Consider the following 26,879-nt stretch of genomic DNA (forward strand, 5'->3'; position numbering starts at 1 on the left):
TCACACACTAGCAAAGTAATGCTCAAATTCTCCAAGCTAGGCTTCAACAGTACATGAACCAAGAACTTCTAGATGTTCAAGCTAGATTTAGAAAAGGCAGAGGAACTAGAGATCAAATTGCCAACATCCATTGGATCATCAAAAAAACAAGAGAATTCCAGAAAAACATTTATGTGTGCTTCATTGACTGCATATGCTAAAGCCTTTGACCATGTGGGTCACAACAAACTGGAAAATTCTGAAAGAGACGGGAATACCAGATCACCTTACTTGCCTCCTGAGAAACCTGTATGCAGGTCAAGAAGAAACGGTTTGAACCAGACATGGAACAATGGACTGGTTCCAAATTGGGAAAAGAGTGCATCAAGGCTATATATTGTCACCCTGCTTGTTTAACTTATCTAGGGTACATCATGCAAAATGCCAGGCTGGATGAATCACAAGCTGGAATCAAGATAGTGGGGAACAGTATCAACAGCCTCAGATAGATGATACCACTCTAATGGCAGAAAGTTAAGAGGAACTAAAGAACCCCTTGATGAGGGTGAAAGAGGAGAGTGGAAAAACTGGCTTAAAACTCAGCATTCAAAAAAACTAAGATCATGGTATCCAGTCCCATCACTTTAGGGCAAATAGTTGGGGGGAAAATGGAAACAGTGACAGATTTTCTTTTCCTGGGCTCCAGAATCACTGAGGACAGTGACTGCTGCCATGAAATTAAAAGACGCTTGCTCCTTAGAAGCAAAGCTGTGATAAACCTAGACAGTGTATTAAAAAGCAGAGACATCACTTTGCCTGCAAAGTTCTGTATAGTCAGAGCTATGGTTTTTCCAGTAGTCATTTACTGATGTGAAAGTAGAACCATAAAGAAGTCTGAGTGCTGAAGAATTGATGCTTTTGAATTGTTGTGCTAGAGAACATGTTTGAGAGTCCCTTGGACTGTAGAGAGGTCAAACCAGTCAATCCTGAAGGAAATAAACCCTGAATATTCATTAGAAGGACTGATACTGAAGTTGAAGCTCCAGTACTTTTGGCCATGTGATGCGAAGAGCAGACTCATTGAAAAAGATGATGCTGGGAAAGATGGAAGGCAAATGGAGAAGAAGGTGACAGACATTGAGATGGTTACATGGCATTACTGACTCAGTGGCCATGAATTTGAACAAACTCTGGGAGACAGTGAAGGACAGGGAAACCTGGCATGTTGTAGTCCAAAGGGTCACAAAGAATCGGACACGACTTAGTGACTGAACAACACTCAGTCTGTATTTATCTCTGCTCTCTCCCTGGAACCTACCAAAATGACAACCAGTGAATAAAAGATAAGACTTTCCTATACTTCCTCTTTGATTAGTTTATCTTTTAAAGGTGGGGCCTAAAATACAGAGCTAAAAACAGGAGATCAGGTTGAAATTCTTCGTAAGGAGCCCATAGAAATGTTCCTCGTACCTTTTCTTTTTTTTGAGGTCAGACCAGAAATCTATCCAGGGCACAAGTGTAGAAGGCACAATTAAGCTTTAAGACTAAACACAGGATGATTAAGGGAAAGTTGTTGTCCTGGCTACTAACTCTACTTTCTCAGAATGCCTGCAGGGGCACATTTCCCCATATCCTCATTCTCTGTGTCAGAAGATGGGAGAGTTTCAGAGAAGCTGACTGGTTCTGGGGAGATCCCTACAGTATGGAGTGGTCCTGCATAAGCTCTTTGTTCACCAGAAGAGTTTCCCTGCTCCTGGCCTTTGTCTCATCACTGTGAGGGCCATCAGTTGATAAACCCTGCAGTACCCATGGAGTTTCTAGACCTTTATTTGCTTCGGTCTTGAATGTAAACAGACAGACAGTGGTTGTCAGAGCCTTGGGGAGAGTCTTCAGCATAAAAGATGCAGACCAAGCCAACAGAGAAAGGGGTCTCAGAGAAACAAAGGTTCCAGGACCATGAAGAATGACAACAAAATACTTTAAACAGATTGTTTTTCAAGTAAAGTCAAGGAGTCTATCAGAAAGTAGAGAAGTCAAAAAGGTGGACAATATAAAAGATGAGGTGTGAAAATCAGAAAATAGATGTAGGAGTTCCAACATTCACATAATAGTGGTGACAGAAAATGACAAGAGTTTAACAAATAACATCAGGAGATTTTCTAGAGGAAGAGCTTCAGCTTCTAGAATAAAATTGCCCACTGGAGGCTTTGCACAGTGAGTGGGTTACAGAGGGGTGGGGGTGAGGAAATAAACACACCAAAGCCCCTGATTCAAGTAATTTGAGGGCACTGAGAGAGAGTTCTAAACAATTTCAGAGGTTGTTAGGGTGGGGAGGAAGGGCAAGGGGGAGGGAGTATACACAAAGATTAGGAATTAAGTGGCTTCTTAGGCTTTCCAGATGCAGCTCTGCACACTAGAGGCTGGAAGGTGATAGAGCCTTCAACTGAGAGGAGGTCTCTTCCCAGCTGAACTTACATATGTGGGGGTGAAATAAAAATGTTTTCACCCAAGTCTCAAAATGCATAGCCCACATATCTTTTCTTAGAGCGATATTGACGGATAAGTTATTCCAAGGTAAGAGTATACACTAAAGAAAAGGGAGACTTAGAACCCAGTGAGTTCTGACCAGCGGAGGGGTGAAGGGAAGCTCCAGGATGCCAGTTGTGTAGTAAGCCTGGAAATGAACTAGAAAAGGAAAGGCGGGAGGTCCTCATACGGGAGGAGTAATAGCTTACCTGCTCATTGGATCATGTGCAGAATACGTTGAGAGGTGCTTCATAATATGACATGGAAGAGCTTGGAATTAATTAGTAATAAGAATAAAGGAAACTAGGCAAATAAAAAAAGGCAATTATTAACTGTATGAAGGACAAAACTTGAACAGGAAGAAATGTATTTGGCTTACATAGGCCATGGAAAGAACATTAATACCTTTCTGCTGCCTCTGCTGCATCTGCTTACCTGGGGACCAGGGAGGTGGATGCTTCTCTCAGTGTCAGCTCACACTGTTGTACCAGGGACAGAGGAGGGCCACATTATGGACTGGTTCGTAAATCACCACTTGGAAGAGACACAAGTACTGTTTATGTTTATTCGCCAAAGCAAATCACATCTGATTTCAGAGCGGTACAGAGGGGCAAGGAAATACATTTCTGCCACGTGCCTGCAAGGAGAGCTGAGACATTTGTGAACTGTTCTGGTGGCCACTTGGCTCAGCAGTGAAGAGTTAGAAAGTGAGCAGAACACTGGTGATTCTTGTTCTGTGTGTGAGAGAACAATGGAGAGAGAAGGAATAGGGAGTGGGGGTGGCCAGACTATCACCTGTCACAGCAGACAGTATAAAATTGACAAGTAGAAAAGTAGCTGTAAAAATGTAATTAAAAACATGACGATAAGTACCCAGGACAACAGCCAGAAGAGTTAAAATTGGTTTGCCTCTGTGGAGCATAGGACTGGAAGTGAGGAGGTTGGGCAGGGGACTGCAGGTTTTCATTGTAAGCTTTTGAATATTACTTAACGGAGATAAAAAGTCTACTAATACCCACAATTGCAAGCTTGTTGTGAGCATTAAATGGAGTCACATATATGCATGTAATAGCATTGTAGAAAGCCTGAACCGTTGTTTGTGGGCTGATGTTAGACCTCTTTCCTTTTCCTATTATGCCATGAGCTTAGATCTCAGAGTATGGAGCTGAGTGTAGACGTACCTTCAGTATGGAGGTTGAAGGGGTAGAGTAGATGCTGTGTTCTAAAAAGGATGCAGAAAGCTCTCTCGTGAACTTTTAATCATCAGAGTTCAAGTGCTATTCAAAGCCTTAGGTTTGAGTTACTTCTCTGTGTATTATGGGAATCCATGCTGCTTATTTTTGACCCCAATGGCTGATATATATGAATTAAAACTAACTTGAATTTATTTGCTCTGCTTTTTCTTAGGACAGACCAGAGATTTGTTTTATGAAGGGTGCTTATGAACAGGTGATTAAGTATTGTACTACATATCACAGCAAAGGGCAGACCTTGACACTCACCCAGCAGCAGAGAGATCTGTACCAGCAAGAGAAGGCCCAGATGGGCTCTGCAGGGCTCAGAGGTAAGGCCATGTCAGCACAGTCACCTTGGTGGAGAGGTAGTGCTGCTAGTTGCGGATGGATTCGTGCTTCACATCTGAGCTGCCCAGCTCTACCCAGGCTTTGTAGAGCCCTGCCATTTCTGAAATGCTAGGTTTTAGTTGACTAACTGTCCCCCAGAACATAGAAAGTTGGAAACATAGCTAAATATGAAACTTCTAGTTCTTAGAGATCTGCAGTGGTCTCTGAGCAGCTGACAGAAATTTCATTTTAGACAAGTTTATCTTGTGAGAAGGGTAATGAATGGAAGTAAAGTGATGTTACTCCTTCCTTATGTCATCACTTGTTCTTATTTATTAATCTGAAATTCTTTATTAAATATCAAGAGACTTAGGTCTCTAATGCTTTAAACTGAGGTAGTTGCTGACTCCTTCCTGTCTGTCACCAGAGAGGAAAGAGGTGTCCAGACTTGGCTTTGTGAAATGCTGCTGACTGGACGGTGATAGGGAAGAGGGGTCAGCTGGGCACACACACATCAGCATGGGTAGGGTTGAAGATCAGGGGTCAGGGCCATACCTGGTCTTTACGTTCTGGCTTGTGGGGAATGTGTGCCCATGGGTGCATGCACACATACATGCATGTACTTCTGTAGTCTTTCTCAAGGAAATTAGAAGAGTTGGCTTCCTTAATTTTATTATTATGTACAAAACGAAAGTCAAGCACCACAGTTCTGGGAGCAGGAAACAAGTATGTAAAAACTATTCTTATTCATGGTTCACTTAAGTAGAGTGAACCATAGATTTACAGGACTTCTGTTCGTATAATGTAGGTTTAGAAAGATATTCTTGTGGCTTCCTTTGAGGGCAGTGTTTTGTTATTCTTAGTAGCTCACAGCTAGAGGGTTTTGAATTGACTTGCATTTATAGAGTCTTAAAAGTATGATATGTGCTCCCTGTTTTCCTTAATTTTTTATAACAGAAGCTTCACACTTTTTTTTTTTTTTTTGGCCTAGTTCTCTTAATCTGAAAGATTGTGGAGCTTTGTGTATGTGTGGTTTGGTGTGGTAACTTTGTGAAATAGGCCAGACATGGTGTGGAGCACATCTTTGTTTCACAGGCTCTGGGAAACATTCTGGGCATCTGTCTCTTGCTTCACATCTCTTCCTCTTATGCTCCATTTTCCTCCCCCCGCTGAAGTTGTCGTGATGAAGAGTAAAGAATAAATGAATAAAGATGTGAAGTTTAACTTGATATGAACTTATCTTGTACCTTATAAAACCCGAGTTTCTTAAAATACATGTGGTTGTTAATTTTAAAATTGGAATATACTTTGTTTTTATGTTTCAAATATAAAGGAGGGAGTTAGGGATCCTTCACATGAAAAGCTCTACAGACCTTTGTCCCATACAGTAGCATTAGATCTTCATTTATGCTAAAGAAGCAAACAAATAAATACAAAATTCTGACCTCTGGGCTGATACCACCCGTCCACTGAGGGTGCCAGGAGCTGGTGTCCCTTGCTTAGAATTTGCTGACACATGGGTTGATACTCACTTCCCCCTTCTATTGCCATCTTCCTCTGTTCCAACACAGGAACTGTCATGTGGCTTATTCCCTCCAGAGTGAAAGCTTTTGGTGGGGCTCATATCTCCATAGATTTTGTGTTGGAAAAAGAAGTGATTTGCCTCGAACCATGGTTTTCCAAATGTATCTTATCCTTTATACCTTCTGCTTGAGTAAGAATGGGTACTTCCTGTGGTCTCTCTGGGGCTTTTTAGTTACCTCACGAGATACACAGGTTTAGTTTGTGTGTGTGTGTGTGTGTGTGTGTGTGTGTTTGGTAGGCTGTTCAGTCTTTTAGTATAATATCCCAGATGTAGACACATCCCTCTGGCTTAAAAGGTAGCTACTGCTAAAGTTCTGGAATTCTGAGAATAAAGCTAAATGATATTTGGAAATGAATAGTACTTTGTCCTGTATCTGACGTTCCTAAGGGTGATAGGAAACTAACTATAAAGGGTGGTATGGTGGTATTCATGTAGTTTTAGGAGAACCAAAGGTATGAATAAGAAATACCTGTTAATATAGAAAGAATGAAAGAATATAAACTCTTGTTGGTATTAGTGGTTTTACAATTACTTTACAGATTAACTGTACCTTCCAGAGTTTGTTGTATACAAAATTGTTACATGTTGTCTAATTAATATAGCCTTCTAGAACTTCAAGCTATTGAGTTATTCTGGAGGCCTGTAAGATGGAAAGATGAAGATACAGTAGTAGAAATCACCTACAGAGGTGTCTGTTTAAAACTGACTTTAAAGATCAACAAACCTATACTTTTCCAAATAATTAATTGTATTTTGTTAAGAGTCAATAGTTTCTACTGAAAGGAGCTGCAGGTTTTGCTATGTGAAAACATTCCTGTTTGTTCCTCTCCCGCTTTCTCTACTTAACAGTTCTGTAGTCTTATTCCTTTTAATTTTTAATAATTTAAAGCAATCCCCTATCAAGAACCATTAAACTGTAGTATCTTTGCATGTAATAATTTTTGATTTTTAAAATTTCTGTTATTACTGCAATGACATTCTAGTCCTAAGTGATTTATCTGAGTGTGAAGTGTTATGGCCTCCAGATTCTGTAAAGTAAATTCTAATGTTTTTGTGATTAACATTTTCTTTTTGGATTTTATCTTCCAAGTTCTTGCTTTGGCTTCTGGTCCTGAATTGGGACAACTGACGTTCCTTGGCCTGGTGGGAATCATTGATCCTCCTAGAACTGGTGTGAAAGAAGCTGTTACAACACTCATTGCCTCGGGAGTGTCGATAAAAATGATTACTGGAGACTCACAGGAGACTGCAGTTGCCATCGGTATAACTAGGCTGCTTCCTTTGTTCTTGTTAGTTTTTCTTAAATTACTGCAGTGCATAGAGGAGCATTAGACATGAAGTGTATTTACAAAATATCGAGCTATACAGTAAAAAGTGATGCTTTTGTTTGCTCATACACTATAAAATTGTGGGTGAAATTTTATTTTAGTTAAAAAAATAATACTTTTAGTTGAAAATAACTAAAGCATTGTGAAATCACATTATTATATTCATAAAAGGATAGTTGATTATTTTTAGTCTCATAGTATACCATTCTGATGACTAAAAGCACTAGATCATGAATGTGAAAGAATGCATGAAAGGATGATATTTAGGTTTTCTTTCAACTTGAATATAATTTTTTAAAAGCAGACTTTGTACCTAACTTGAAAGAAGATAGCTTGTATCTATAGTTCCATCGTCTGATCACATGTATGCCTATGTTGTTTGAATGCCATTTAAGATTCAGTTCAGTTCAGTCACTCAGTCATGTCCGACTCTTTGCGACCCCATGAATCGCAGCACGCCAGGCCTCCCTGTCCATCACCATCTCCTGGAGTTCACTCAGACTCATGTCCATCAAGTCCGTGATGCCATCCAGCCATCTCATCCTGGGTCGTCCCCTTCTCCTCCTGCCCCCAGTCCCTCCCAGCATCAGAGTCTTTTCCAGTGAGTCAACTCTTCGCATGAGGTATCCAAAGTACTGGGGCTTCAGCTTCAGCATCATTCCTTCCAAAGAAATCCCAGGGTTGATCTCCTTCAGAATGGACTGGTTGGATCTCCTTGCAGTGCAAGGGACTCTCAAGAGTCTTCTCCAACACCACAGTTCAAAAGCATCAATTCTTCGGCGCTCAGCCTTCTTCACAGTCCAACTCTCACATCCATACACCACAGTTCAAAAGCATCAATTCTTCGGCACTCAGCCTTCTTCACAGTCCAACTCTCACATCCATACATGACCACTGGAAAAACCACAGCCTTGACTAGACGGACCTTAGTCGGCAAAGTAATGTCTCTGCTTTTGAATATACTATCTAGGTTGGTCATAACTTTTCTTCCAAGGGGTAAGCGTCTTTTAATTTCATGGCTGCAATCACCATCTGCAGTGATTTTGGAGCCCCCCAAAATAAAGTCTGACACTGTTTGCACTGTTTCCCCATCTATTTCCCATGAGCTTTAAGCCAGCTTTTTCGCTCTCCTCTTTCACTTTCATCAAGAGGCTTTTTAGCTCCTCTTCACTTTCTGCCATAAGGGTTACTTTACCAGATAGAAGGGGAAAAAAATGGACATGGAAGTTAATCTTCCAGAACCTGTGAACTATAATTCATACTGATAAATTTAAAATGTGCTAAAGTTCATTAATTCTTACTAATATGGAAAGAGACTGAGACAAGAATTTCACACTTTAAGAAGAATATGTCACTGAAAACATACCATTGTTGGGAAGATTAATTCTAGAGAAATTTCTCAATGTTTATTTTCATTTACATAAAACTACATGATACCTCATGGGATGCCCAGGTGGCACAGTGGTAAAGAATCTGCCTGTCATTGCAGGAGAGGTGGGTTCCATCCCTGGGTTGGAAAGAGCCTCTGGAGGAGGAAATAGCAACCCACTCCAGTATTCTTGCCAGGAAAATCCCGTGGACAGAGCAGCCTGGTGGGCCTCAGTCTTTGAGGTCATAAAGAGTTGGATATGACTGAGCGACTGAGCAGACACGCACATAATATTTCAGATGAGCCACCATCTTGCCTGGTTTTTAGTTAAAAAGCACTCTTGATCTTCATTAAAATTGAGCTCCTGAGTAGAACCCACATGGCCTTGTTTAAATTCTTAGGTATGGTACCTGAGTTTAAATCCTTAGGGTTGAATTGAGAAAACTGTGTATTATTGAATTTAAGCAAAAATAATCAAACAGAAAACTCAAGACTTTTTACTAAATCAGTTTGATCTGTCTTACCATAGTCTTGTCTTGTAATCCCTTGATATAAGGACATTTTATACTTTGAAGAGAAAGTGAGTTAATAACATCATTAAGTGAGCATTATGTTGACTAGCCTGTCAAGCAAAAGCAGTTTGGTTAATTATGTTTTCTTTCCCATTTCACTTTAGCTAGTCGTCTGGGATTATATTCCAAAACCTCCCAGTCAGTCTCAGGAGAAGAAATCGATGCAATGGATGTCCAGCAGCTTTCACAAATAGTGCCAAAGGTAGGCGTGAACCAGAGCCTTTCAGACTAAGGCTTTATTGTAGGCATTACCTCTTCTCCTGCAGTGTTAATGAAGCTGTTCATTTGAAAACAGTTGGGACATGGCCGCCACATTTGTTGGTCTAAATCATGAGGCAAAATCTTATCATTGAGCTCTGTCTTATTGTTGAGAGTGTCTATGAGGTGATCATTATGAATATCAGTGCAAATTTGTTAACTTCAGCAAGAGCTCAGTTTCCTCTGAGAAGGATACTGTGGAAAATTAACAATGGTGCTTGTATTTATAAAGTACAGAATGGAGACAGATCATTACTTTATACTTCTTATTCTTGTGTTCTGTTTTAATTGAATGTGGGAATGATTTTTTAAAGAGCTGTCATTTGCATACAGTAAACTTTTTCCTTGTTAATGTACAGCTTTTAAGTTTTGATGGATGCCTGTGGTCCTAGTAACTACCACACAGGTTCCTCCCATCCCAGATCCTCTTGTGGTCAGCTCCTCCCTCTGCTTCCGGTACTTGGCAACAACCATTGCTTTTGTTTTCTGTCCTTGTAGTTTTGCCTTTTCAGAATGCTGAAAATGGAATCATGCATTCATGAGGCCTTTGAATCTGCTTTTTTTGATTTAGCATAATTTATTTTTAATTGCTGAGTAGGATTCCACTGCAGTGAGTGTATGTTACCAATGCACCAGTTTAAAGACATTTGGATTATTTTCCATTTTTGCTGATGATGGTTAAAACTACTAAAAACATTTGTATATAAGCTTTGTAAGAAAATAAATATTCATTTCTCTTAAATATGTGAGCGTAATTGCTCACGTATATGAGCATACGTCATATAGTTAATCTATGTTTAACTTTGTAAGAAAGTGCCAGATTGTTTTACTTGGTGGCTTTATTGTTTTACATTCCCATCAGCAGTGTTGGAAAAGTGGTTACCAGCACATGGCATTGTTAGTTTCCCCATGCCCATTCTAATAGGTATATCATGGTGTCTTATTGTGGTTTCAATTTGCATTTCCCTCACAACTAATGATTTTGTGTACTTTTTAATGTGCTTATTAGCCATTCATATATTTGCTTTAGTGAACTGTCTAACCATCCTATTTTTAAAATGTTTTATTTTTGGATTTTGGAAGTTATTTTGTGGATAAAAATGGATATATTGTGGATAAAAGTGTTATCAGATATTTGATTGGAAGAAAGTTTTTTCCATTCTGGCTTATCTTTTTAGTCTATTACCATTTTACTTTAAAAAACAGTGGTTTTCAATTTTGGTGAAATCTAGTTTATCATTTTTTTCTTTTATGGATCATGCTTTTGATGTGTTATCTAAGGACTCTTTCTAACCCAAGGTCACAAAGATTTTTTCCTATTTTTTAAAATAAAAGTCTCATACTTTTAGGTTTTATACTAATGTTTCTTATCTATTTTGAATTATTTTTGTCTGTGAGAAGTGGGTTAAGGTTAATTATTTTAAGGTATGGGTATTTAGTCATTTTAGTTCCATTTGTTGAAAAGACAGTGCTTTTTTCATTGAAATGCCTTTTTAGAGCATCTGGGAGCAGTATGGGTGTGTGTCCTCTCCTGATAGTTTTTACATTTATTTCTAAAAGAATAAATCCTGTATTAAGTTCCCTGAGGGTATTGAGACAGAATGTACAATAGCAAATATATATATGAAACCTGCGGTTAATTAAACATTTTCCCATTAGATCTTTGTTTAGCCTTTTCCCAGAGATGCTAGTAAGTAGTGACATCAGACAGACTGGAAGTTTCATTTTATTTGCTTTCTTCAGTTCCCTGTCTGGCTTTCTGATAAAAATGCTAATGAACTCTGAAAACCACCCTAAAGGCAGTTAGAGAAGGAAGAAAGGCAGTTAGAGAAGTAAGGTATAAATTGCGTTATTAGCATGACAGATTACATCATTGGTGATTTCCAAATAAGAGTTTTTTGCATCAGTTGTGGCAGATGCTCTGATGTTATTCCAAAGAGAGAAGCTCATTGAATTGCTTAGAGTCATCCTATTCCATAAATATTGGAGCTTCTTTCAGGTTTATCATGTCTTTTGAAAACACAAGTCTCTTCTTCAAATACTATCAATGAATTATTTCAGTGATTTCAGCTGAGCTAAGCTGGACTTCTCCCCATGACCGCCCATGCCCTTTGGCCTTTTTCTCTATTTTTATTGTGTGTTCATATAACTCTTAAATCTTGGTCTTAGGCTTTTACTTTAGAGCAATTTGAAAAGCTTTTCATTTATTAGTGTTAGAAGCAAAACAAAACTTTTTTGTAAATTGCCAGCTCAGTGAGGTTATTAGAAAATACTGAGTATAGTTCCCTGTGCTGTAGAAGTAGGTCCTTGTTTATCTGTTTTAGCAGTGTGTATTTGTTAATCCCAAACTCCTAATTTACTCTCCTTCCCTTTTCCAGGTGGCACTAGTGGTACAGAACTCACCTGCCCAGTGCAGGAGACACAAGAAATGTGGGTTTGATCCCCGGGTCAGGACGATCCACTGGAGGAGGAAATGGCAACCCACTCCAGTATTCTTGCCTGGAAAATCCCATGGACAGAGGAGCCTGATGGGCTACAGTCCGTGGGGTCACAAAGAGTCGGACACAACAGCACACACACATCAGCACCCTTCCCCTTTGGTAACAAGTTTATTTTTTATGTTGTTGGGTCTGTTTCTGTTTTCATATAAGTTCTTTTTATATACATTCATTTGTATCATTTTTTTGTTTTAGATTCCACATGTAAGCAATATAATGTGATACTTGCCTTTGTCTAGCTTATTTCACTTAGTAGGATCATCTCTAGGTCCATTCATTTTGCTGCAGATGGTATTATTTCATTCTTTTTTTATGGCTGAGTGACTGAGTATTCCTTTGTGTGTGTGTGTGTGTGAATATATATATGGACTCATTCATGTCTGACTCTTTGCAAACCTCATGGACTATAGCCCGCCAAGCTCCTCTGTCCATGGGATTTTATAAGTGAGAATACTGGAGTGGATTGCTGTTCACTTCTCCAGGAATCTTCCTGACCTAGGGATCAAACACGTGTCTCTTGCATTGGCAGGTGGATTCTTTACCACTACACCACCTGGGAAGCCCCATATATGTGTGTGTGTGTGTGTGTGTGTGTGTGTGTGTGTGTGTGTGTATGTGTGTGTGTGTGTGTGTGTATATACCCCAAGTGGCACATATATATATCTTCTTTATCCTTTCAACCATTGATGGACATTTAGGTTGATTCCATATTTTGGCTATTACTAATAGTGCTGCAGTGAATATTAGGGTACAGTTGCCCAGGAGTGGGATTAAAGGATCATATGTTAGCTCTGTTTTGGTTTTTTTAGGGAACTTTCATACTGTTCTCCATAGTGGCTGTATCAGTTTACATTCCCACCAACAATGTAGGGAGGGTTCCCTTTTTCCCACACCTTTTCCGTCATTTATTGTTTGTAGACCTTTTAGTGATGGCCATTCTGACTGGTGTGAGGTGATACCTCATGGTAGTTTTTATTTGCATTTTTCTAATAATTAGCAATGTTGAGCATCTTTTCATGTGCTTTTTGACCATCTGTGTGTATAGTACTTTTTAAAGACACACTAAAGAATGTCCAAATGGATTTCGAACCTTTTTAAAGGAAGGATGCTTTCCACATATGTTATGTGATTCATGGTACCTAGAGGATATAAGGGTTATCAATAATGTGATGGTATAGTTAACCCCTGAGAAACTTTTAGACCTTTATTAAAATTCAGAGAGAACCTGGGAATTGTCTTTATTGGTGATCCTAAGATTCAGTCACTTATTCATTCATTTCACACGTGTTTATTGAGCACTGGAGGTACAGGGCCAAATCTCTGCCTCATGGAGCTTTTAGTCTTAAGTAGATGTATACATTATGTTGCTGGTGGGAATTGTGGAAGCTTTCTCCTGACTCTGTTGCTTTGAAGTAGGAAATGAGGTTGTTAACTGAGAGTGGGGCTAGGAAAGGGATACATTGGGAGCATGAGGAGAGAAAGCTAGTGTAGACATATCCTCTGGGAGAGTAGGAAAGAGAATGGTGAGTCCCGTAGGTGTTAAAGTCACCTGGCTTGGGTGTGTTGGAAAGAGTGATGGGGAGGCAGTGGTTAAAAATCCTTGTGAACCATGGCAGGTAGCCCCCGGAGCAGCCTTCGCCGCAGGTTAAGATTTGTCACTAAAGAAGGGAATGGAAAACACCTACCCCTCTCCTCTCCTCATGGTGCTGTTGGGGAGGACTGGGGAACAGCCATGTCTTGTGGATAAGCAGGTTAGAGCAGTGTGGGAGGGAGTGGGTGTCCAGGTGATTTGTGGGTGACTAGCTGGGGCACAGTTGGGAGCATTCAGGAGACCAGGAGGTGGCATGAGGAAAAGGGGTTAAATATATTCTTTGGAGAGAGAACATCATATAAGCAAGTAGAGACACAAGACAGCCTAATGAATCAAACTAAGTAGAAGAGCATAAGCAGTCACTTCATACTGTTTAACAGAAAAAAGGGCTCAACAGACATTGAGAAGCAGCTGTTCTTTAAATCTCATAAAGACAGAAGAAGGGAAAGGGCCATATTGAGTGTCAGTGTTGAGGAAACATGCAAGAGAGCTTTTCCTTTCTGTGTTTCTGCAGTGTTTCAAGAATAAAGTTATTTTCTTTTCAGAGCTTAAACATGGTTGGGATAAACTGGGTGAATTGTTTAGATTGTGTATTTCCTTTAGTACCTAAAAGTTTGAAATGGCCCTGTCGAATGACTGTCCTAACAAGTGTATGGCATTTTCTTGAGTTTGATCTCTATGGCAAAACAGACAGTTCAAATTGGTAATTTAAAAAACATTCTTAGTTATACGTACATAGGATATTCTGATAATTATCAATGTTGAAGATTTTTAGTATATCTTGTGTTTTAACAGGTTGCAGTATTTTACAGAGCTAGCCCAAGGCACAAGATGAAAATTATCAAGGTGGGTCTTTAAGAATCACATTGTTTCATCTCTGTATCTAAAATGCTTCTGTCTGTCTGCATCACTACTGGGAGTATTCTTAGAGTACTAAAGTCAGAAGTGTTGTGAAGCGAAACAGGTGGTTTTTAATGCCTGAGATGGAAACATTAACAGGATTTCATTAGCAAAGGAAGATGTAAAAGAAAGCTTTAAGGAAATATCTGCAAATATAGTCTTCTTTTAACATTTGAATAGTGTAAGTCTGTTCTGATAAGAGTCTACTGCCAGATCACTCCAGTGTGAATAGGAATAATTACTATAAATACAAAAAGAAAAAAATGTTTTGAGATTGTGAACAGTTTTAAAGGGCTATGATATTTATATTAGTCACATATATACAAAGCATCTGACATGGTGTCCATCCATTAATCGGCTTATTACTCATAATAGTGCCCTGTTGTAGTAAGGTCAGGGTTTCTCGCCTTGGCACTGTGACACTTGGGGGCTGGATAAGTCTTCATTGCAAGAGGCTATCCTCTTGTGTTTTAGGTTTAGCAGCACCCTTGGCTCCTGTCCTCTAGGTACCAGTAGTGTCCACAAAGTCATGACACTCAAAAATGTCTCCAGACATTGCCAGATGTGCCCTGGGAGACACAATTGCCCTGGGAGACACAACTGCCCTGAGAACCACTGTGTAATTGACTGTACATCAGGCTTTAGAGTTCTCACACATGGGAATATTAATGGCAGCTTTTTCTAAGCTTTATCCTAAGACCTCTATATACTGAAGTTTTTTTGAAAAAGTGATGGTCTATATTATTTCCAGTCTTTGATTATGTGGGAAAGAAAAGGAGGGGATTTGTATACCTCCTTATCTGTGTGAAAGCAACATTCTAATCAGAACGCCTCCCTCCCACTTCACCCCTCCCACCCCCAGTCTCTGCAGAAGAACGGGTCGGTTGTGGCCATGACAGGAGATGGAGTAAATGACGCAGTTGCTCTGAAGGCTGCAGACATTGGAGTTGCGATGGGTCAGACTGGCACAGATGTTTGCAAAGAGGCAGCTGACATGATCCTGGTGGATGACGATTTCCAAACCATCATGTAAGTTTTCCTTCACTGAATGTGCATCAGAGAGTTTCTGCCTATCCTTTTCTGCACCTCATTTGCAGAAAAGTGTTTAGCAGTTTTAGATGTTGGATGAGCTAAACGATTTTACTAAACTAAGCAATCTTGTTTTGTGTCCTACTGTGTAGTTTTGGGGGAAATTATTTGTATGGAATGGACGTAAAAAATGGCAGGGCTATTCATTTAAGAAATATTACTGAGTACCAGCCAAGTTTCACATTTGCTTGCCACTAGTGTGGTGGTACAGCAGTGGACCTTCATGTGGTTTTATTCAAGTTAAATTCAGGCTCTCAGGAATAAGCATGTGCCTGGCTTTATGAAAAGATTATAAATAAAGATCCCATCCATATCTGTTTCCTTATGTCAGGAATTCTTCACGTTGTCAATGATGCAGTTTATCATTTGAATTGATTTATTTCATCCATAGTTTCTAATTGATTTAAGATTCTTCCATAATAACCTGCTGGTGTCATTAACCCATGGTGGCCTCAAGTGGAACATGTGGGCCCTCAGGACCCAGAATTGCAAGGTTCTTCTAAGGACAGAAGATACTTAATTTCCATTCTTAGAATTGTATAAAAATCTCAGAAGATAGGATAGTTTGTTTATAAAATACATGTTTTCCTAGACTGAGCAAAATGAGTGAGAGGATTTTCATGAATCTTTGCAAAATGTATTCTTTTTATAATTCTGGTACAACATGTACCTAATTGTATCTAGGAGTAACACACGAGTTAAATTCTGTAACTCTTATGTCCTTGCCATTTAACTTCTGACCTGCATTAACTTAAGCCCTTAACATATATACATCTGTACCATTAAGAAAAATAAACTTGGGAGGGTTAAAGAAGATAATTGTTTCAGTATTATAAATGTGTATTATTGTCTTGTATAGAAATACAGTATGTGATTTTAATGTTGAAATGTCTTTAAGAATAAAAATTGTTATGAAATTAGTTCAGGTACAGTAGGAGGCTTGACTTTAATGCCTTGCCAAATAGTGTTTCTGTATGAGTTTTAATTATGTAAGTAAAATTGTTTTATTAATGTATGGGTTTTATCAGTTGGGAGCTTGTTTTCAAAATTAGTTCCACAGTATTGCTGCATCCTTATTTTTTTGTGATTATATTTTCTCACCTAATTTTATTTTTAACTTTCAGGTCTGCAATTGAAGAGGGTAAAGGGATTTATAATAACATTAAAAATTTTGTTAGATTCCAGCTGAGCACGTAAGTTTGTAAGAAATTGTGACAAACTTATGGGTCTTATAGATAAATTATTCAAAAAGTAGAATTGAAACAGAATGCCTATAAGCTTCTGGGCTCTATTTCTCGTATGTAAGTTTTCCAGTGTGAAAACTGAATTCTGTCCTAAAACTAAACATGGCATGATAAAGAGGTTCTAAATATAATTACTTGTGTATATCATCATCAAAATATATTAACTGTTGTGGCTTATTTAATACCTTCTGAAGTAACTAAGAAAGAGGTGTCAAATTTTAATTTTTCTTCTTGGTATGTTTTTCCAAAAGCAGGAGGGTTTTTATTGTACTCTATTACAAAACACAGTTATAAAAATATCATTGAAACTCTTAACTGTTATCTGAACTCAGTTAAAAAAATCTTCCTCTATTTGTTGTTGTTATCTAAACGCTTTGCAAATCCTTTATTAAATTGCTGTGGATCGTAAGGGCTAACTCTTTAGACCATAAGGGCTAAATATTCACACTAGTGAAGCAGTAGCTTACTTGGAAATACAGGCTTCCTTTAGAAGAACAGTAGTAACATGAGAGTTTTAAATGCTAAGAAAGTGATTTCATAAAATTAGCAAGAATTATACAATGTTGATCCATTTTAAAAATAACTCTTTCTTTTGATAGGAGTATAGCAGCATTAACTTTAATCTCACTGGCTACATTAATGAACTTTCCCAATCCTCTCAATGCCATGCAGATTTTGTGGATCAATATTATTATGGATGGACCTCCAGCTCAGAGGTAAGAGTTTCCTCATTTGTAAACTAGAAGGACAAGGATAGCCTTATGTCCTGATAGTTAAGCTGTAAGACTTCATTCCCGGGTAGCATCAGAAATCTCTGCAGCATCATGTTTAAGTCGTGTGATGTGAGCATATCATTTATTCTTCTGGGATGCTCATTCATGCATTATGATCTGGGCTTTTACACTGAGATCAGAGCAGGGTTCAGGTATAGTCCCTGTCCTTGAAGTAAGCTGTTTGTTTCTTGGAATAGAATGTAATGGAGAAATCTCTCTTTGGCTTTAGTGCTGTTACCAAGGTTCCACCGTCAATTCTTAGAGACTTCGGGAAAGTATTGAAGGACTACTTCAATATTGTAGTATTGAGCATCTAAAGTTTTCTTTTATAATAACGGGGCCCTAGATACAGCTTTCTTAACAGAGTAATTAATATGTATCAGTGTATAACAAATTATCCTAGTTGAAACTTCCTTGCATGAAACATATTTCAAAATTCAGTTGGTTAGTCATGTATTTCAGGCCATATTTGAAATAAGTTATGTAAATGAAATGGGGCAGTTTTTTGAAATTTGATTATCAGGCCTCTACCAAACTGTGGCAAATAAACAAAACAGCAAAGAGTGATAAAATTTATGGTTATTTTTGAGTGATCGTAGCCAAGGTTTTCTTCATAATTCAACATTTTGTTTCCATAAGAAGGCATTTATTTTCTAGGATAATTGAGGTCAATGAACTTGTGAAAGTAATAAATCCGAATTTTACTTAAAGCTTTAATTCACTTTTCTGTTTGTTTTGAAGCCTTGGAGTAGAACCAGTGGATAAAGATGTCATTCGTAAACCTCCACGCAACTGGAAAGACAGCATTTTGACCAAAAACCTGATACTTAAAATACTTGTTTCCTCAATAATCATTGTTTGTGGGACTTTGTTTGTCTTCTGGCGGGAGGTATACTCACTGGATAAGCTGTTATATTAATATGCATTCTGTATGACAGGATTCCATTATTTTTGTATATTAAACAGAAGGCTGAAAGTTAGGATAACCTTCAAAAATAGAATAAAACATTTAAAAATAGTTTGATTTCAGTATTTATGGGTTAATAGAATTCCTGATTCATATTTTAGAATTATTTAAATATGCAGAGAAATATCAAATACAGTAAAAATTAACATGAATATTTGGGTAGAAGTTAGAAAATCTGAGCCTTTAGTATAGCTATTTTAATGTCATTAAAAAAGAAAGTTGTTTTTAATATCCAGTTTACAGTTTGGGAGAAGACTTTTTTCTTTATGTAGACTACAGTCCATGGGGTCGCTGAGGGTCGGACACGACTGAGCGACTTCACTTTCACTTTTCACTTTCATGCATTGGAAAAGGAAATGGCAACCCACTCCAGTGTTCTTGCCTGGAGAATCCCAGGGACGGGGAAGCCTGGTGGGCTGCCGTCTTTGGGGTTGCACAGAGTCGGACATGACTGAAGTGACTTAGCAGCAGACTACAGCTATTCTTTAGGTGACTTATTTAAAGGGTGTATGGGAAATTTAAGTTGATTATATGACTTATGGGCTTCCCTGGTGGCTCAGAGGTTAAAGTGTCTGCCTGCAATGTAGGAGACCTGTGTTCGATCCCTGGGTCGGGAAGATCCCCTGGAGAAGGAAATGGCACCCCACTCCAGTATTCTTGCCTGGAGAATCCCAAGGACGGAGGAGCCTGGTGGGCTACAGTCCACGGGGTCGCAAAGAATCGGACATGACTGAGCGACTTCACTTCACTTTCACTTACATGACTTATATCTTAGACTAAAGCTTTTTTAAGAGAAAGAAAATATTAGCCCTTTAAAAGCATGTAGTATTTGTCCATTAAATTCAGCCAACTGAAAATCTTTTTCTCCTCTCAACAGCTGCGAGACAATGTGATAACACCTCGGGATACAACAATGACTTTCACGTGCTTTGTGTTTTTTGACATGTTCAATGCACTGAGTTCCAGATCTCAGGTACGCTTGAGTGACTGTAGCTAGCTAATTCAATTGGGTAGAGCACTCTCTGTAAGTGGGCAAGGTTTTTAGCTTTGCTTGCTTTTGTAGCCTTGATTACAGGTCCAGATATAGCCTTCCTACAGACATGTGTTCTAACAGGGGTGGGAGATTTGGGGAGATAAGCCTTAACTTTGGCCAGAAGATTAAAGTAAATCACAGATGTCATCACCTGATTTTTCCTCCTTTCATTTTCTTATTATCTGTAGCTATGTGATAGGTTCAAGTTAACATTATCTGAGCATAGGACAAAGTTCATGGCTACTATTAAGATGGTGTACTTTCTCCTCATTATAGAACAAAGTATTGTTAGACATAGGAGCAGTTTTGTGCATATTAACATTTTCTTACTATCTCCATCAGTGTGTCAAAACTTAGGACATTTAAAATTTTCTTTTCTTCCCATGCTGTATCTTAAAGTGGATGGTCTCTTGATTGAAGTGCTTTGATAGAAATTACTGGGCTAGAACCTAATGGTACTTTTTCAGAGCATGTTGTTCTTGGAAACTAGTTATATTTGCCGCCTGACTGTTCATTTCAATTTTAGAGCACCTTAGGAATCCTTAACTATTTATTACCATTCACCATGCTTGAACTTTCCAAGTACAATGCATTAATTTAGACTAATTTTTAAAGAAGCTATAGTATTTGGGTTTTGTTCTGTGAAAGGCATTTTTACTTTTTCAGTATACATGTAACTAAGTCCAATCTTCAAGAAAGTTTCTTAGATTATGTACCTTAATGAAATGATTTAGAAAAGAATCATATACAAAGAAAGTTTTATGCTCTGGAATGCTAAAGGGAGTTTCTGTGGCCTTTATTTTTTAATAGAATCACTTTTTTGTGGGGGCGTGCTGTGTGGCATGTTGGATTTTTAGTTCCCCAACAAGGGATCAAACCCAGGACCCCTGCATTGGGAGCATAAAGTCTTAACCACTGGGCAGCCAGAAAAGACTTAGTATCACTTTTAAAGAAAGTCCTTGATAAAGGAAAGCTGCTTTAAAATTCACCCTACTCCATGTGAATTATTCCAAAATATAATTAAAAAATTTCATGTACTAGTATTATAGAATTCAGTCCAGCTTACTAAAAATGAGAGGTGAATAGTAAAGAAGTTGTTTCTGAAGTAATAACTGAACTCTCTGCTCTGCCAACAGACCAAATCTGTGTTTGAGATTGGACTCTGCAGTAATAAAATGTTTTGCTATGCAGTTCTTGGATCCATCATGGGACAGTTATTAGTTATTTACTTTCCTCCACTTCAGAAAGTTTTTCAGACTGAGAGCCTAAGTATACTGGGTAAAAGAAATGTTATGTTTTATAATTTATATATTATAATGAGTTGTAAATATTGTCTAATGTATTTTAGAAAACTTTTAAAAAAGCGAAATAAGTGGCTTGCTTTGAAAAATATGTGTGCTGTTTCTATTTGGAATCACGTTTAGGGGAGTCACTCCCCCAAATCTGGTTTTAAACTTTTCTGGTAATTTTTTTCTTGTTAATTTTTTATAGGTTATCACTCATCAAAATCATATTTGGTGATTCTGAAAGACAGAGTAATTGTAGTTGATAACTTTTTAATTTTGTGGGGAGAAAAAACTAGATTTAAGCTCACTAAAAATCAGATGGCTCGTCTTTAAAATTACCATTTTGGTTGTTAAGCTAACATTTTCCTATTTGCACGTCTTATTTTATGAAATATCAGCCCTAAAAACAGAGTTTTACTAAGTTGATGTGGAAAGTGAAAGTGAAAGTCACTCAGTTGTGTCTGACTCTTTGCGACCCCATGGACTATGTCCATGGAATTCTCTAGGCCAGAATACTGGAGTGGGGAGCCTTTCCCTTCTCCAGGGGAATCTTCCCAACCCAGGGATTGAACCCAGGTCTTCTGCATTGTGGGTGGATTATTAACCAGCTGAGGGCCACAAAGGAAGCCCAAGAATACTGGAGTGAGTAACCTATCCCTTCTCCAGCGGATCTTCCTGACCCAGGAATTGAACTGGGGTCTCCTGCGTTGCAGGCGGATTCTTTACCAACTGAGCTATCAGGGAAGCCTGATGTGGAAAACAGACATTATTTTTCCATACACTGTGGGTGAAATGTATCATCATATAGTACATTTAAGTTAATCTTCCTGTGTAAATGTGAGGATGGATGCATTTTATGATAATGCTAGTTCTCACTCTTGGGTTTTTAACGTTAATTTGGATATTTTTGATCACTATTTTTTGCTGTAAGTTAATCTTAATGTCGAACTAGTTTAATTTCAGGATTTTAATTTCATACTCATATTCTTTCCTCTTTTTAAAAAAATGGAGTTTTAAGAAGACAGGTGAAATTTTTTGAAGCAGTAAATAAGAATGAGCCAGTGTGAAACACCATTGTAAAGACATGGTCTTTTAACAGTAACTTGCAAGTGGAATACATGCAGATTTCAATCAAGTTATTCCCCACTGCTTGAACAGCCTTTAAAAAACAGAAAACTCCTCTTGGTTGTGTTGCTGTTAAAGTTTGATTCTCAGGTTATTGTTCAGGGAAAGCAGTCAGAGGACTTGTTCTCTGGGTTCTAGTTCTGTGGTGCTGCTTGTCCTTGCTGTGTGATGCCTAAGTCATTTGGTGCATTTGAGCTTTACTTTCCTTATTTTTAAACTGAGGCTAATTGGGCTACTCAAGGAATGGTTGAGAAATAATGTATTTTAAAAGCTGTGGTAAAATGCTAGAAAAGCATAAGCTATTAACCTCTGAAATTATAAGTTCAAAGAATTGTAAAACTGTTTTTTCTTGCAGATTTACTATTTCTTCTGGGTCTCACCTCATCAGTGTGCATAGTGGCAGAAATTATCAAGAAGGTTGAAAGGAGCAGAGAGAAGATCCAGAAGCCTGCTAGCTCAACATCGTCGTCTTTTCTTGAAGTATGATGCATATTGCATTCTTTTATTTGCAAACTAGGAATTGCAGTCTGAGGATCATTTAGAAGGGCAAGTTCAAGAGGATAAAATGAAGATTTGAGAACTTTTGAACTTTTTATTGACTAAAAATGAGTGTTAAAGACTTGAGACTTTAACCTGCTGAGAGTCCCAAATGAAATTATGCAACTTTGGTAACATTCTCCTTGATTTAAATTGGCTTTTGCAATTGAATGGAACTTCATAAAGTGTATGGGCAGTTATTTAATTTAAAAAAAAAAGGTAAAACCTGAACCACCTTCTGCACTTAAAAGAGGTCTAACAGTTCAAATACACTATCTATTCTAGATAGACATGATTTTTTTTTTAAATTTTAAATATTGTACTATTTATGGTGGTGGGGCTTTCTTACTAATACACAAATAATTTAATCATTTCAGAGGCATTCTGTTTGGTTTAGGAGATTAATTCCCAGGAGTGCCATATTTCAGCTACTGTACGTCCTTTTCCCTGCAGTGTGAGCAGTTCAGCTACCTTGTGTTATCATTTTTGTATCTCACGTTTTTTGCACAGGATGTGACCACTGTCAGATCACTGTTCTTTTCTTTCTTTTTGTGATTGAAAAGCCTATACTGCAATTTGAAGTAAATGTTTGCTTTTCTTAGTAAGTGTAAATGGTTGCCTTTTTTCTTCCTTTTTTTATTTTTGGTATGAGTCTTTGGTCTAGCAAAATTAATAAATACAGAGCTGTTGAGTAGCTTTCTAGGTAGGGTAGCTAGGTAGGGTAGTAATTAACATTTAGTCATGGAGTCAAAAATATTTAAGACTGTTTGGGCTGAAATGGACAGCAGATTTATATTGACTTGGTATGCCTTTTGTTAGAGTTAATGTAAATACATATTTTGTCAAGTATCATCTTGACGAAGTCACCTCCTAAATATAAATCCAAGTACCTCACCTGAATATATGAATTGTATTATTTTCAATGTCTTTTTATGTGTACTTTAAAGAATCTTTTTTAGAAAGTATAGAGTGGGAAACTTCAAGAATTGAAAAGCCCCTAACTTAACTAAACAGACAGTTTATGGACCAGAGTATAAGTGGGAGATTCTGTGCTGACCTTGGTTTCCGTGAATCTGCAGCTTTGGGGCCTAGGTGGAGCACAGCCCAGAGTCTGTCCCTCTCCTGCTTCCACCAGTATCTTCTGTCTTCTTTCTGCTTTACTGGGCAAGCTAAAGAAATAGTTAGATTTGCTCTCAGAATGCCATCAGTTTTTGTAATAGCTGGATGGGGTGTAGGTAATTTGTTTTGAGTGTGTGGCAAATTTGGGCCAGAAATTCAGAATTAGAAATACATTTTTTTGTTGAGTATTTCTCTCTGAAACAGAAACGGGTCTCAACTTCTTACATGTTTAATTCTTCCTAAAGTTTACTGAATTTTGTATTTTATAATTATACTCTCCAGTTTTTATCTCAAATATTAAACTGCACTGTTAGCAACACAGTACTTTTGTTAACGATAGGAAAGATACCTGTTCTGTGAGTCTGTGGGGCTATAACTGAAACAATTTAGTATAAGGACCTGAAATGTCTGCAGTTTATTCTACTTTACTCTTTAAGGCTTGATAGTCAAATGTACATGGAAGCCATTGTCTAATCAACTTTTTCTTTAGTGATGGTGATGTTTCATATCTAAATTTTGTAATAAGTTTTCTTCTCTGTTACAAAGACTTCAAATACGTATTAAGTGCACGTCAATCTTTTGCTTTGCATTTTAGGTTCATATGAAATAAATGTGCCTATTCCGATATATAAGATTTTAAACCTCCCCCCAGAATGATTTATTTTCAAAAGTTAAGGTTCTTCCAGTTGGGACTGTTAATGTTAAAATCATATGGATGTTGAAGATACAGAAATTACACAGTACTCATAGGACATTGAATCTGTGATTTAAAAAGAAGTGAAATGTATAGTACAGATATCCATCTGTATAACATATTTCCCACAGTAAAACAACAAATTAGTCTGTCTCTGTGTGTATTTCATATAGCATATTATCTGAATTAGCATGGATAATCCAAATGTACTAGTATCTAAATTTTTATTTTCCCCCCATTTCCTGGCCCTAAGACCTGCTAGATGTAGCCCCTACAATACTAACTTGATTTTTCCATGTTAGACTACCTCATGAAGTTTTTTGTCCTCGAAGTGATTAAAAGTCAGGGAAGAAAAGGAACTTTAATTCACCAACTAGGTAGACAGTCCTCAGAGGAGTCAAACTGACTGCAGAGGAACGAGACTTAGCATGTTCTCTCAGATTTGTGCTCAGCATCCATCACATGACCCAGAGATGAAACAGTGTGAGACAAGGCAAACTAAACAGCCGCTCCTCCCCTGCCCCGCCCGCCAGGACACAGACAGAAATTCTTTTAATAGCAGTAACTTCACTGACAAGAATAAAGCACATTTTTGTGTCTCTTACCCTAGGAAAGCATCCCTGTTACACTGACAGTCTTTCTGAGTCATTTGCTCTCTTTCATGTAGTACCTAAGTAAAGTGAACAATGGCCATACTCACAACAGATTCTTAGTGACAGGACCTGGTTTGGTGGCAAACAATAAATATAAGATCTGAGAACCTCAATTAACTTTACCTTGCTTTCTGCCTCTGTCACTTGGCAATTTGTGTGCATTTCATTTCTACATATGACTCCTCTGAACTTAGATGGATGAATTGACTGTCATTTGAGAAAACTTTTCTTTAGTACTTCGATGTACTAGGAATAGAAAGGTGGTGGCATCTGTGCCCTTCAAGAGTTCATGCAACAGGTTAGCTGAGGATATAACGTTAACAGGCTGTCTGATCAAAGTTCATAGTGGTATTTGCATGTTTATTTTGAAAATACACATACATTAAAAATGAATACAGTGCACATTTTACTGAAAGTTTCCATTGACACTGACTTTTGGAAATCTTTGAAATGCCTTTTTAGAGTAAGCTGCGACCCAAATAGTAGCTGATTTGCATACTAAAACATGTTGTGGATAAATGTTAATCCTAACTGGTATATGGGTAGACAGACAGATTATCCTGATAATTAAGCTCCCTTGAGCTCAGTTAGTACTTGCAATGACTATGAACTCTTGTTGGGTTTGGGGGTTTGGTTTTCAGAGTTGGTGGTTATTAATAATGGATAATGGTTAACCAGTCCTTGATATTAATGTAGGTATAATAGTCTTCAAATAGTTTGGTAGGTTTCTATTTGGGAAGTTCTCAGTCTTAACTTGGAGACGAAAGTGAAATACATTAAGTACAGTGGTTAAGTGCTGCCCCAAGAGCTACAGTAGCAAAAGGAGAGAAATAACTTCATTGGAAGATGTGATCAAGGAAATTACCTAGAACTAGTGTCATCTGAATCATACCATAAGTTGAGAAACTCCAGTCAAGGACAGCAGGATGTGGCAAACAAAAGGCATAACCTCTGCAGAGTGTTGGTGGAGTCTGGAAGGGACAGGTGAAAATCACAGGAGTTTAGGGCTACGGTAAGGCCTAGCCTAATTGGAGGGCAGGACAGACAGGCTGGAGCCTCGTGAAGGAGAAGAATCTGAGTTACAGCTTGCTGGAAGATTTCAAGAGTTTGGAGTTGGGGTTTTTGTCTTGTAACATGCTGACGGGGGAGTTCAGAGGGTAAAGACAAAACAGAGAGACTGATTAGAGAACTGTAGACGCTTAAGGCTTAGAGGGACCAACTGAGATGTGGCAATTAGCATGGAGAGGAGAACATGGAATTTCTGCCTTCTAAGAGCATTTGACATGACCCGATAGGGGGATGAGAAGATACTACATCTTAGAGCTTTTTGGCTTGGGTACTAGAGTGTTGGGAAAATTTCCAGAGCTGAGCAGCTTTTAGTGGGACACAGGTTGATTTGAAGTGTGAAGTCTGTGATCTTTTCATATTAGATGAGGTTTCTAGCCTGGGATGAATTAAACCATGGCTAATAGGTAATAGGAAAATAATTTCTTGTTACACACATTGATTTTATACATATATATATATGTGTATGTATAAGTAAAATGATTTCATTCCAATCCTAAAGAAAGGAAAAGTCAAAGAGTGTTCAAACTACCACACAGTTGCACTCATCTCACACATTAGCAAAGTAATGCTCAAAATTCTTCAAGCTAGGCTTCAACAGTATGTGAATGGAGAATTTAGAAATGGATTTAGAAAAGGCAGAGGAATCAGGGATCAAATTGCCAACATTCGTTGGATCATAGAAAAAGCAAGAGAATTTCAGAAAGACATCTGCTTCATTGAAGACTATGCTAAAGCCTTTGACTTTGTGGAACTCAACAAACTGTGGAAAACTCTTCAAGAGATGGAAATACCAGACCACCTTACCTGCCTCCAGGGAAATCTGTATGTAGCTCAAGAAGCAACAGTTAGAACCAGACATGGAACAATGGACTGGTTCAAAATTGGGAAAGGAATATATCAAGGCTGTATATTGTCACTCTGCTTATTTAACTTATATGCAGAGTACATCATGCGAAATGCTGGACTGGATGAACCACAAGCTGGAATCAAGATTGCTGGGAGAAAAATCAATAACCTCAGGTACGCAGATGACACCACCCTTATGGGAGAGGGTGAAGAAAAACTAAATAAAGAGCATCTTGATAAAGGTGAAAGAGGAGAGTGAAAAAGCTGACTTAAAACT

The 26,879-nt window shown here is 38.1% G+C and overlaps 1 protein-coding gene across 3 annotated transcripts in view; it reads left to right on the top strand.

Moving 5' to 3' along the window:
* Nucleotides 1–23,116, top strand: part of LOC120856956 (calcium-transporting ATPase type 2C member 1) — a 157,299-nt gene extending 134,183 nt beyond the window's left edge. For all 3 annotated transcript variants that reach the window (XM_040232466.1, XM_040232481.1, XM_040232473.1), the window contains 11 exons: nt 3,913–4,069; nt 6,743–6,913; nt 9,026–9,123; nt 14,064–14,114; nt 15,031–15,197; nt 16,382–16,450; nt 17,101–17,217; nt 18,016–18,163; nt 19,119–19,214; nt 20,411–20,552; nt 22,041–23,116. In XM_040232466.1, coding sequence (XP_040088400.1) covers nt 3,913–4,069; nt 6,743–6,913; nt 9,026–9,123; nt 14,064–14,114; nt 15,031–15,197; nt 16,382–16,450; nt 17,101–17,217; nt 18,016–18,163; nt 19,119–19,214; nt 20,411–20,552; nt 22,041–22,171 — 1,347 coding nt within the window. In that variant the 3' untranslated portion in view covers nt 22,172–23,116. The remainder of the gene's footprint in view (nt 1–3,912; nt 4,070–6,742; nt 6,914–9,025; nt 9,124–14,063; nt 14,115–15,030; nt 15,198–16,381; nt 16,451–17,100; nt 17,218–18,015; nt 18,164–19,118; nt 19,215–20,410; nt 20,553–22,040) is intronic.
* The last annotated feature ends 3,763 nt before the right edge of the window (nt 23,117–26,879 follow it).

The sequence above is a fragment of the Oryx dammah genome, unplaced genomic scaffold, assembly GCF_014754425.2.
Source record: "Oryx dammah isolate SB20612 unplaced genomic scaffold, SCBI_Odam_1.1 HiC_scaffold_2, whole genome shotgun sequence".
Taxonomy (NCBI): Eukaryota; Metazoa; Chordata; class Mammalia; order Artiodactyla; family Bovidae; genus Oryx; species Oryx dammah.